General features: G+C 43.5%; 1 protein-coding gene across 2 annotated transcripts in view; it reads left to right on the forward strand.

Moving 5' to 3' along the window:
- The window catches only part of ANKFY1 (ankyrin repeat and FYVE domain containing 1), a 99,343-nt gene that overhangs the window by 41,120 nt on the left and 46,117 nt on the right, over nucleotides 1-12,106 (forward strand). For both annotated transcript variants that reach the window (XM_010382188.2, XM_030922818.1), the window contains exon 4: nucleotides 4,859-4,994. In XM_010382188.2, the coding sequence (XP_010380490.2) occupies nucleotides 4,859-4,994 (136 nt within the window). The remainder of the gene's footprint in view (nucleotides 1-4,858; nucleotides 4,995-12,106) is intronic.

Here is a 12,106-nt window from a genome sequence, read left to right on the forward strand (position 1 = left end):
AAGAGAATTTAATTAAACCAGAGTCATAATAGGAGATTCAAAAAACACCTTTCTCAGCTTTTCACAGATTAAAAATAGAGGATTAAAAAAACAAAGTCAGGTGCTGTGGCTTATGCCTGTAATCCCAGCACTTTGGGAGGCCAAGGCAGGAGGATTGCTTAAGGCCAAGAGTTCAAGACCAGCCTGGGCAACATGACGAAACTCTGTCTCTACTAAAAATGCAAAAATTAGCCAGGCACAGTGCTATGTGTCTGTAGTCCGATTTACTCGGCAGGCTCAGGTGGGAGAATCGATTGAGCCTGGGAGGTTGAGGCTATAGTGAGCTATGATTGCACCATTGTACTCCAGCCTGGGCAACAGTGGCTCTGTCCCTAAATAAATTAAGTAAAAAACAAAGTCAGTTTACTCAGTATGTTTCATTTAAAGGTTAACTGCATACAGATCGGTTTATTCCCATCCATTTCAGATGTCTTGCAAAACATTTATTTTAAATTCAAACCAAAACAAAAAACTAGGCCACATAGAAAATCCTAAGGTCTCCAAAGTATATTTACATGCATCCTGGACTGCAGTGAAACAAAGTCAGAAGTCTAAGTGTTATTTTACCTTTCATCGTTTAAGTCAGAGATTTTTCTGGCTTGTGTGCCAGGCCTTCTGAGGGGATGATTACCTCCATCACGCAGGCGTCGGGGGCCAACTGCTTTCTCTTCTGAGTCTACTCCTTTTAGAGAGAGCTCCTGTTTTGTGCAGTCATCTGACTTTTACGGCCACTTGCTTAAGTAGATTGGAAGCAGACAGGCTGGATGGTTTACTCAAAAGTACACAGTTGCAGCACACACCGTCCTTCCTGTTCATGGTTCTCTGCCTACCCTTATACCACTGGCTGCTTCATCTGAATCACAGAGTGAATGTATCCTCGGTGTATTTTGTAGATGAGGGGAAGAGTCACGGCAGGAGTGGGAAAGCTCGTAAATCACTTGAACCTCATTTTGTTTGAAATATCAAGCCCTCCCAAGAAATCCCTACTGAAAGCAGTTAAAAACATTTTTTTTTTTTTTTTTTTGAGACGGAGTCTCGCTCTGTCGCCCAGGCTGGAGTGCAGTGGCTGGATCTCCGCTCACTGCAAGCTCCGCCTCCCGGGTTGACGCCATTCTCCTGCCTCAGCCTCCCGAGTAGCTGGGACTACAGGCGCCCACCACCTCGCCCAGCTAGTTTTTTGTATTTTTTAGTAGAGACGGGGTTTCACCGTGTGTTAGCCAGGATGATCTCGATCTCCTGACCTCGTGATCCGCCCGTCTCGGCCTCCCAAAGTGCTGGGATTACAGGCTTGAGCCACCGCGCCCGGCCTAAAACATTTTTTTAAAATAATCTAGGTTTTGGTTTATTACTTGTACAGGTCAAGTTTAACCAGGCAAATTTTCAAATAGTATTGAAGAAACTGCGACTGCAGGGAAGGTGTTTGAGGGCGGTGGTACTGGGGATTCTCTCAGCAGTTAGGAACGAGCCGTCTTCAAGATCAGGCCGTGTGAGAGTAGTAGGATGTGTTTTGAAGCATTTTTCGTTGCTCTGGACAAATCACATGGCCTACTTTTTTTTTTTTTTTTTTTTTCAGTAAGATGATTACTGAGGTATTGAACCCAATTGACAAAGCCTGCTTAGAAATTCAGCCTACTTCCAAGATGTGCGATGGAGACCTTAGACAGCTTAGCGGAAGTACCTCCTAAGTTAGTTGTTTAAATAAATCTAATTAGCTTTCTGTCTGATGTTAAAATGTTTTCTCTTTTAAAACATTATAAAGTGCTATTACTGGCCGGGCATGGTGGCTCATGCCTGTAATCCTAGCACTTGGGGAGGCTGAGGCAGGTGGATCACCTGAGGTCAGGAGTTTAAGACCAGTCTGGCTAACATGGTGAAACCCCATCTCAACTAAAAATACAAAAAAATTAGCTGGGCATGGCGGCCGGCACATGTAATCCCAGCTGCGTCGGTAGTCTGAGGCAGGAGAATCTCTTGAACCCGGGAGACAGAGGTTGCAGTGAGCCCAGGTCGTGCCATTGCACTCCAGCCTGGGCGACAAGAGCGAAACTCTGCCTCAAAGAAAAAAAAAAAAAGGTGCTATTACTACATTATTCAGTGAGAGAAAAAAGAAAAACCTTAACATAGTGACTACAATATTATCATTTTAGTGTATTTCACTTTTTCTATTTTTTTTTCTTTTTTTACTTTTAATATCTGGTTGTTTTAGGAGATGATGGTGAATTAACCTGGTTGCAGGTAAGTCGGGGTCTTCAAGTCCACTCACTTGACATTGCCCCCTTCAAACTCCTCCTCCGCGCTCTAGTTGGAAAGGAGATTAATCAGAGCTAATGAGCCATTTCCTAATTACGAAGTTAATAAGGCGTTCCTGGTCCTTGTTGCACCTTTCCTAGGTAATCAAGAGTCGAGTACGGTTTCTGAAACCTTAGTGAGCATCAGAATCACGTGGAGGACTTGCTAAGACACATGCTGGGCCCCATCTGTGGTTTCTCATTCAGCAGGTCTGGGGTAGGACTGAGAATCAGATTTCTAATCAGTTCTCAGATGAGGCTGAGTCTCCTAGCCCAGGACCACACCGTGAGAATTACTTGTGTTGACCATGATTTTAAGTATTCCTCTGTCACTCTTCTTCTGACTAATCAAGAGGTACCTCTGGTTGAAATAATAGTTTAGATATTTTATACTGTGATTCTCATCCCAAGCATTTCCCCAAGTTGCTGTACAGTCTTTATTTTAACTTAAAATGATTGCACAAGTAATGCGTGTTCTTTAAATAAAAATAAAGCTAAAAGTAAAATTAAGCTAAAGGAAAAATTAGTTATAAATTCCACCTGCATTGATATTTTAGTCTGTATCCTTCCAATCTCTTGAGAGACAAACACAGAAAAATGTATCTGCCTCTCCATGTATGTAGTGTGTGTAGGTATTTTATATATATATGTATGCATGCATATACACACAAGTGTATCTAACAAAAAGCAAGACCTGTTTTTTTCTTTTTCTTTTTTTTCTCTTTTTTTTTTTTTGACAGGGTCTTGCTCTGTCACCCATGCTGAAGTGCAGTGGTGCAATCACGGCTCGGTACTGCCTCATCCCCCCGGGCTCAATTTCTCTTCCCACATTGGCCCCCTGAGCAGCTGGGACTACAGACACATGCCACCACTAATGGCATGTGCCTGGCTAATTTTTATATTTTTTGGTTTTATTTTGTTTAATTTTTTCTTATTTCTGTAGTTTTTGGGGAACAGGTGGTGTTTGGTTACATGGCTAAGTTCTTTAGTGGTGATTTCTGAGATTTTGATGTAATTTTTGTATTTTTTGTAAAGACAGGGTTTCACCATGTTGCCCGCACTGGTGTTGAATTCCTGGGCTCCAGCCATCCACCCACCTTGGCCTCCCAAAGCATTGAGATTACAGGCATGAGCCACTGCACCCAGCCAATGAGATCTTATACAAGTATTTTTAGCTTACTTTTCAAAAAGCCTATGTAGTAAATATCTTATGTTGAGTATATATCTATCTAGTTTTAATTGCATTTTTTCAGTGTGTATGTATATTGTAATTTATTTAATTAGTTCTCCATTGTTGGACTCTTAAGATTTTTGTTCTAGTTTTTCGTTAATAATATTGTGCTGAGCATCTTAGTACATTTTTCTGTATTTGTCCAGTTACTTTCTTCAGATAATATCTCCATATGTAGTTGCTGTATGAGAGGTTATGTTCTTTAAAAAATCTTTGCTAGTCTCTGAGATAAAAAGAATATTCTGGTTTCAGTTCGTATTTGGTTATCGGTAAGGTTTATTGGCCATTATTTATTTATCTTTGTGAATTACCTATTTGTATCCATTGCCCATTTTTCCACTGGGTGTCCATCTTTGTATTTTGATTAGTAAGGTCTTTTTATTCTGAAGAATGTTAACTCAGGCTAGGTGAAGCAGCTCACGCCTATAACCCTAACGCTTTAGGAGGCTGAGGCAGGTGGATTGTTTGAGCCCAGGATTTCGAGACCAGCCTGAGCAACATGGCGAATCCCTGTCTCTACAAAAAATACAAAAATTAACCCAGCATGCCAGCACGCACCTGTGGTCCCAGCTACTCAGGAGGCTGAGGTGGAAGGATCACTTGAGCCCAGGGAGTTGGAGGCCTCAGTGGGGCATGATTGTGCCACTGCATGCCAGCCTGGGTGACATCGTGAGACCCTGTCTCAAAAGAAAAAAAAAAGATTAAATCTTTGTCATATGTTTCAAATATTTCCCCCAATTTACTCCATGTATCTTTCGTAGGTTCATTTCCCCACTCACTGCCCACTGCCAAACTTTAGAGTCAGATGCTGCCCAGACTGCTGAGTCACCATTTTATTTATTTATTTATTTATTTATTTTGAGACGGAGTCTCCCTCTGCCACCCAGGCTGGAGTGCAGTGGCTCGATCTCTGCTCACTGCAACCTCTGCCTCCCAGGTTTAGGCAGTTCTCCTGCCTCAGCCTTCTGAGTAGCTGGGATTACAGGTATGCACCACCACGCTCGGCTAATTTTTTGTGTGTTTTTAGTAGAGACGGGGTTTCAGCATGTTGGTCAGGCTGGTCTCCAACTCTTGACCTCAGGTGATCCACCCACCTCGGCCTCCCAAAGTGCTGGGATTGTAGGCGTGAGCCACTGCACCCAGCCGAGTCACCATTTTTAATGGCTGTGTAATATTCCTTTAAGTTGGGTGTACCGTCATTTACTTTATTAGCCTCAAATTTTAGGGATCCCTCGAGAAAGTCTAAGCATGTCGTTCTATGCTTTTTCAGTTGTTCTCTCTACTTTTTTTCTTCAACCAGATGCTAACCCTGAGGTGACAATGACAATGCTTCGCTGGATCTATACAGATGAGTTGGAGTTCAGAGAGGATGATGTGTTCCTGACTGAATTGATGAAACTAGCAAATCGGTTTCAGCTACAGCTCCTCAGGGAGAGGCAAGTCACAGCAGATATATTCAAGCACCTCAGATGGTGGTGGCTGTGCTTTAATTATGCTGAGCTCTGGAAAACAGCTTCTTCTGCTAATGTAAATAACTTCGCAAGGTGTTCCTTTAAAGGCGATGGTGGGGAGAGAATTTGTTACCTCCCTTGCTTTGTGTTATTTTGTAGCTAAATTTTGCTAAAGCTTTTTTGCTCTTTTCTTTCACTGGTCTGTTACCTGAAATTACATAATTGTATAAACTGAAAAATTAAATATGAAATAATATAATTCATTGTCCAAACTTCCAGCTCTCCTTCCCTTTCTGTTTCCCTTGACATTTTACCCTATTTTCTGATACATCGAGTTGAATGAAATCCTTAGTCATAATCTCTTTGTTGGAAACAATGAGTGCCTAAATGAATATGTGAAAATATTGTCCAAATAAGTGTCATAGGGAGTGTTCCAGAGATCTCACTTCATTTAAGTGACTGCATTTTAGGTTTTCAAGGAGATAGCATGCTGTGTTTTTATATTGCATTTTCTCTGTTGCTCTCCCAAGTTGGCATTTTAGAACAACAGAAAACAAAACGTTCACTAAATAATGTCAGACAAGAAGTCTGGGAGCATCTGTCTATTGGAGCTGTGGCTCTTGGTAATCAGCCTGGTGATGGAGTGTCTTTTTTTTTTTGAAATGGAGTCTCGCTCTGTCGCCCAGGCTGGAGTACAGTGGTGCGGTCTCGGCTCACTGCAAGCTCCGCCTCCTGGGTTCACGCCATTCTCCTGCCCCAGCCTCACGAGTAGCTGGGACTACAGGTGCCCGTCACCATGCCCGGCTAATTTTTTTTTTTTTTTTGTATTTTCAGTAGAGACGGGGTTTCACCGTGTTAGCCAGGATGGTCTCAATCTCCTGACCTCGTGATCCGCCTGCCTTGGCCTCCCAAAGTGCTGGGGTTACAGGCGTGAGCCAACGCGCCCGGCCAATGGAGTGTCTTTTTACAGCATTTAGTGAGCTCTTGTATTCCCTTGGGGGCGTAAAGGAATGGCTCTTCTCCTGGGTGAGTGAAGGGATGGTTTTAGTCATCAGGAGGCACTCCACCTGCGGCTGTGTTTTCCCCAGAGAGACTCTGCTGCCTAGAGCTGCTTGCCGTTTTCATCATGGGCTGGTGTTTTCCCAGGAGGGCTCACTGTGCCCCACGTGAAATCAGTGGACAGCTTACTCCTGTCTGTTACTGATGTGGGTTTGAGTGCATTTTCATATATAAATCCTATAATTAAAACACAAAAGCAGGTCCACAGTCTACAGGCGCATAGAGCATGAGGTTATGAGCAGAGCTGATTTGTTACTGAGGCCATTCACTTAACTCTTTCATTTGTTTGTTAATTTGTTTGGGTGAGGAGTCTTGGTGAGAGTGAAATGAGACGGATTTTAATTAGGTTGAGTATGATTTATGTCTTTATGTTTTTTCCAGACTTCCTGAACTTTCTCCTGTTGACCTTGTCAAACTTGGTTATGTAAATTAAATTGCTTTGATAAAATGTCCTGGGGTTGGAGTAGTTTAGATAATTGTAATCTGTGTAATGGATTTTTTAATTAAACGGTTTGTTGTTTATTGACTGAGTAGGCTTCATAACTGTCAACATTACCAGATGCTTAATTTTGTATTGTTGGATGTGAGTATTGAGTTATTATCTGTCATGGCTTTCTTAAGAGCTGGAGTGGAAGACACCAGGAGTGGAGTCAAGTGTTAGCTTTTAAAGGGTCACAGAGTGCCCCCTGCTGTCCTTGGAAGGAATTACATGCTTGGGATAGCGAATGAAAGGGTCAAGGGTGCTGGTGACGGGTGACGGGTGACAGGCGCGGCTCTGTGTGAAGCAGGCGTTGCTCTTTTTGTAATGTGGGGATCTCGGTGGTTTGGGAATGCTGGCACTAATTTGATGAAAGTCTTTATAGTAAGAATTAATCAGAATTAAAAGAAAACTTCTTTTTCTTTTCTTTCTTTTTTTTTTTTAACCATAGAGGGCACACTGAAGAAAATACTCTTAATTTTTTGTTTGTTTTGTTTTGTTTTTTAGTCAGAGTCTCACTGCCACCTAGGCTGGAGTGCAGTGGTGCAGTCTCGGCTCGTTGCAACTTCTGCCTCCAGGTTCAAGCGATTGTCCTGCCTCAGCCTCCCAAGTGGCTGGGATTACAGGCATGTGCCGCCACACCCAGCTAATTTTGTGTTTTTATCAGAGACAAGGTGTCACCATGTTGGCCAGTTGAACTCCTGACCTCAAGTGATCCTTCTGCCTCGGCCTGCCAAAGTGCTGGGATTACAGGCATGAGCCACTGCACCAGGCTGTTTTAATTGTTTGTTTTTTGAGGCAGTTTTGCTCTTGTCGCCCGGGCTGGAGTGCAGTGGCACAATCTCGGCTCACTGCAACCTCCACCTCCCGATTCAAGCAATTCTCCTGCCTCAGCCTCCTGAGTAGCTGGGGTTACAGGCGTCTGCCACCACACCCGGCTAATTTTTATATTTTTTGTAGAGATGAGGTTTTGCCATGTTGCCCAGGCTGGCCTCAAACTCCTGACCTCAGGTGATCTGCCCACCTCAGCCTCCCAAAGTGCTGGGATTACAGGCATGAGCCACCGTGCCCAGCTAATTTTTTTAAAGAGAGAATTAATGTATACTAAAAAAATTGGTTAATTTTTTTCTGCTTACAAAAGTATAATACATGTTCAGTGTATGATATTTGGAAAATACAGAATGATGTAAAGAAAAAAGTCATTTGTAACTAAATCATTGTTCTCCTTCTGTCATTTTTCTTTTCAATAATTTTTCTTTTTCCCACATCCACTCAAGAGGGATATGAAAACTAGACAGGAGCTTGTGGGACGTTTAAATATATGCTTGATTGTATACTTTAAAACTCGCCAACATGGTGAAACCCTGTCTCTACTAAAACTACAAAAACATTAGCCAGGCATTGTAGCGGGCACCTGTAATCCCAGCTACTCAGGAGGCTGAGGCAGGAGAATCGCTTGAACCCAGGAGGCAGAGGTTGTGGTGAGCCTGGATCGCGCCACTGCACTCCAGCCTGGGCAACAAGAGTGAAACTCCGTCTCAAAAAAAAAAGTTTTATTTTTTTTCTGTATCTGTATCCTTTCTGTACTCTAAAGTTAAAAATAATAATTAAAAAATCCCCTTCGGGTGAAAGTTAGTCTGTCTTGCTGTTTTCAAAGAGAATATAGGAAGCAAGAATGTAAATTTCTAAATAAGATGACATGTGCTTTGGTTGCGTAAATCATGTCAGTTACTATTTATAATCTATCCAAATGGCAAATGGCACTCTGGAGATCCTGAATTGGTGACAGTGAAATGTCTGCCAGCTTTAATAAAAGATCTGCCTTCATGAAACATATTTGAGTCCCTTGGCGCAATGTCATTTGACAGTTAAAAAGGAGGTGCATGGAATTTTCAGGTTCTCAGCATTTGTCTGTAAAAGTGCTTTGTAAAGTGCTTTACAAATGTGCGTCATTTACTCCCTGAGATCTTCCTGTGTATTAGGCTGCCTGGTGTTAGGATGTTAGGAAGGCAGATTGATGTTAGTTGTAAAAATGGTAAAAGCTTCTGAAAGCTATCTGAAAAGAGGTTTTTTTCTCCTGGGATGCTCAGATTTCATGGCTGAGGTTAGAGTGACTTTGTCAGGCATTGCTGTGGTGTGCTGCAGGTTTGGAGAAACCAATGGTACAGAAAACTGGGGCTTAGAAATATAATGCTGTTGGTGGGGCGGGGCGGCTCACGCCTGTAATCCCAGCACTTTGGGAGGCCCAGGCGGGCGGATCACGAGGTCAGGAGATCGAGACCATCCTGGCTAACACGGTGAAACCCCATCTCTACTGAAAATACAAAAAATTAGACGGGTGTGGTGGCAGGCGCCTGTAGTCCCAGCTACACGGGAGGCTGAGGCGGGAGAATGGCATGAACCCGGGAGGCGGAGCTTGCAGTGAGCCGAGATCGCGCCACTGCACAGCAGCCTGGGTGACAGAGTGAGACTCCGTCTCAAAAAAAAAGGCAATATAATGCTGTTGTATGTAACTTACATTCTTATTTATTATTATAACTTCTTAATGTAACTTACTTAAATATTGTAACAACATGATTTTTAAAGTGCCCTGGGAGAGATGCTTCCTTACACCAAGTCAGTAATGTTAATTAAAAACAAAGCACCCAGCCTGGCCACGGTGAAACCCTGTCCCTACTAAAAATACAAAAATTAGCCGGGTGTGGTGGTGGGCACCTGTAATCCAAGCTACTCTGGAGGATGAGGCGGGAGAATAACTTGAAACCAGGAGGCAGAGATTGCAGTGAACCAAGATCACGCCACTGCACTCCAGCCTGGGCGACAGGGCAAACTTCTGCCTCAGAAAACACCAGCAACAACAACGAAAAACCCCAAAGCTTTGACAGGTCTTAGTGTAAAGCAGGTCCTTGCATTTATTGCTAAATAGAGAAATGACTCCAAGATTGTATTCTTGCTCCTAGCCTCTCCTTCGTGAGATTTAGAAAGGCTGTTCTAAAAAAAAAAAAAGTAAAAGAAAGGGTGTTCTGAGATGGGGCGCGGTGGCTCACATCTGTAATCCCAGCACTTTGGGAAGCCGAAGCGGATGGATCACAAAGTCAGGAGATTGAAACCATCCTGGCTAACATAGAGAAACCCTGTCTCTACTAAAAAAAAAAAAAAAAAAATACAAAAATCTGCTGGGTGTGGTGGCACGTGCTTGTAGTCCCAGCTACTTGGGAGGCTGAGGCAGGAGAATCGCTTGAACCCAGGAGGCGGAGGTTGCAGTGTGCCAAGATCACACCACTGCACTTCAGCCTGGCGACAAAGCGCGACTGCATCTCAAAAAAAAAAAAAAAAAAAAAGCGTGTTCTGCATTCTGCCCAGGTCTTTCTCATGACCTTCCTTCCGCCATCACCCATTCCCATGGTCTTTTTCTACATCTGTTACCTAAAGCTCATCTGTTACGATTGGAAATTACCTGCTAGCTAGTTATGGTTAACAGTACTGAAATCCACTAATGTGGGTTATTAAAATTATGTGATTTCCTTTTGTGCTTTTTCCTTCGTAAAGGAATTCAGGCTTTAGAGACGAGAAGGGCTAGGAGAGGGACCTCAAACTTGTGAGCATATTTACTACATACCTCTAGCTGTGTTGAGTGTAACCAGTTCTCCTCCATCTTGACAAACACACAAGTATTCCTCAAACATCTGAAGTAGAGTAACATCTTTATTTTACAGAGGAGACAGGGACACAGAGAGCTCAAGTCATTTGTCCCCTAAAGTTCAATGTGTCTCTACTCAGGTCTTTTTTTTTTACCTCATTGTTTATTTTGCTCTGTCCACCACATTCTGCCTTTGTGATTAGAAAGAGTTTTGGTGGAGGCTGCTGGCAGGGAAAACAATGGTAGATGTCAGGAAATCTCGTGAAACCATACTAGTCCTCTGTGGCTGCCCTTGGAGGTGAACCTGATTTGGAGGGAGCTGTGGAGGCAGGGGGAGGTGAAGGACTGTGCCCTGGCCTTCTTTTCCTCATAGACCTGGTTTCATGGGAGACTCCCTAAGACTTCCAGGAATTACAGCATAGAGGAAGTGTGGTCTTTCCAATGCGGCATCTTCCAGACTACGGATGTGGTCCTGCTTTTGCTACCAGAGACCTATTTGCCTGCCTTCAGCTCTCTCTTCTATGACGTAGTTGATGTTCTTTTTTTTTTTTTTCAGGCAGGGTCTCTGTCTGTCATCCAGGCAGGTGTACAGTGGTGTGATCACGGCTCACTGTAGCCTTGAACTCCTGGGCTCTCACTTCAGCCTCCTGAGGAGCTGGGACTACAGGGACACGCTACCATGCCCGGCTAATACCGCATTTGTTTTGGTAGAGACAGGATCTTGCTATGTTGCCCAGGCTGGTCTTGAACTCGTGGCCACAAGTAATCCTCCTGCCTTGGCCTCCCAGAATCCTGGGATTACAGGTGTGAGCCTCTGCACCTGGCCATGTTTCCTTATTAATGATTCTGAAAGAGTCTTGTTTTTGTTATTACTTGGCTTTATGAGGACATCCATTGTAGCCAGTTTTTCTCTATTTTGGTGTACTGTGGTTTTGTTGTTATAGTAGAAACCTGATTTTTTTGGTGTGGGGGATGTACTATGATTTGGCTACTTTTTCTAATTTTTTTTTTTTTTTTGAGACAAGTCTTGCTCTGTCACCCAGCCTTGAATGCAGTGGCACCGTCTCAGTTCACTACAGCCTCTGCCTCCCAAGTTCAAGCAATTCTTGTGTCTCAGCCTCCCAAGTATCTAGGACTACAGGTGCGTGTCACCACGCCCAGCTAATTTGTTTTTGTGTTTTTAGTAGAGACGGGGTTTCGCCATGTTGCCCAGGCTGATCTGGAACTCCTGAGCTCAGCCAATCTGCTTGCCTCGGCCTCTCAAAGTGCTAGGATTATAGGCGTGAGCCACCATGCCTGGTCGATTTGGCTATTTTTTTTCTAAACATTATAGATATTTTAGGTGGGTTTTTTTTTTTTTTTTTTAGGGGGTCTCGCTCCATCGCCCAGGCTGAAGTGCAGTGGCGCAATCTCGGCTCACTGCAATCTCCGCCTCCTGGGTTCAAGCAGTTCTCCTGTCTCAGCCTCCCAAGTAACTGGGACTACAGGTGCCCGCCACCACACCCAGCTAATTTTTATATTTTTAGTAGAGACAGGGTTTCACCTTGTTGGTCAGGCTGGTCTCGAACTCCTGACCTCAGGTGATCCTAGGTGGGCTTTTAAAAGACAGCTATATTGAGTTATAATTCACATACCATACACATACATCTTATGGGAGAGCTTTCTTTTCTTTCTTTTTTTTTTTTTTTTTTTTTTTTTTGAGGCAAGAGTTTTGCTCTTGTTGCCCAGGCTGGAGTGCAATGGCGCAATCTCAGCTCACTGCAACTTCCGCCTCCCGGGTTCAAGCTATTCTCCTGCCTCAGCCTCCCAAGTAACTGGGATTATAGACATGCACCAGCACGCCCGGCTAATTTTGTGTTTTTAGTAGAGATGGGGTTTCTCTTCATTGGTCAGGCTGGTCTCCAACTCCTGACCTCAGGT

This window comes from Rhinopithecus roxellana, chromosome 19 (assembly GCF_007565055.1).
Source record: "Rhinopithecus roxellana isolate Shanxi Qingling chromosome 19, ASM756505v1, whole genome shotgun sequence".
In the NCBI taxonomy this organism is placed as follows: domain Eukaryota; kingdom Metazoa; phylum Chordata; class Mammalia; order Primates; family Cercopithecidae; genus Rhinopithecus; species Rhinopithecus roxellana.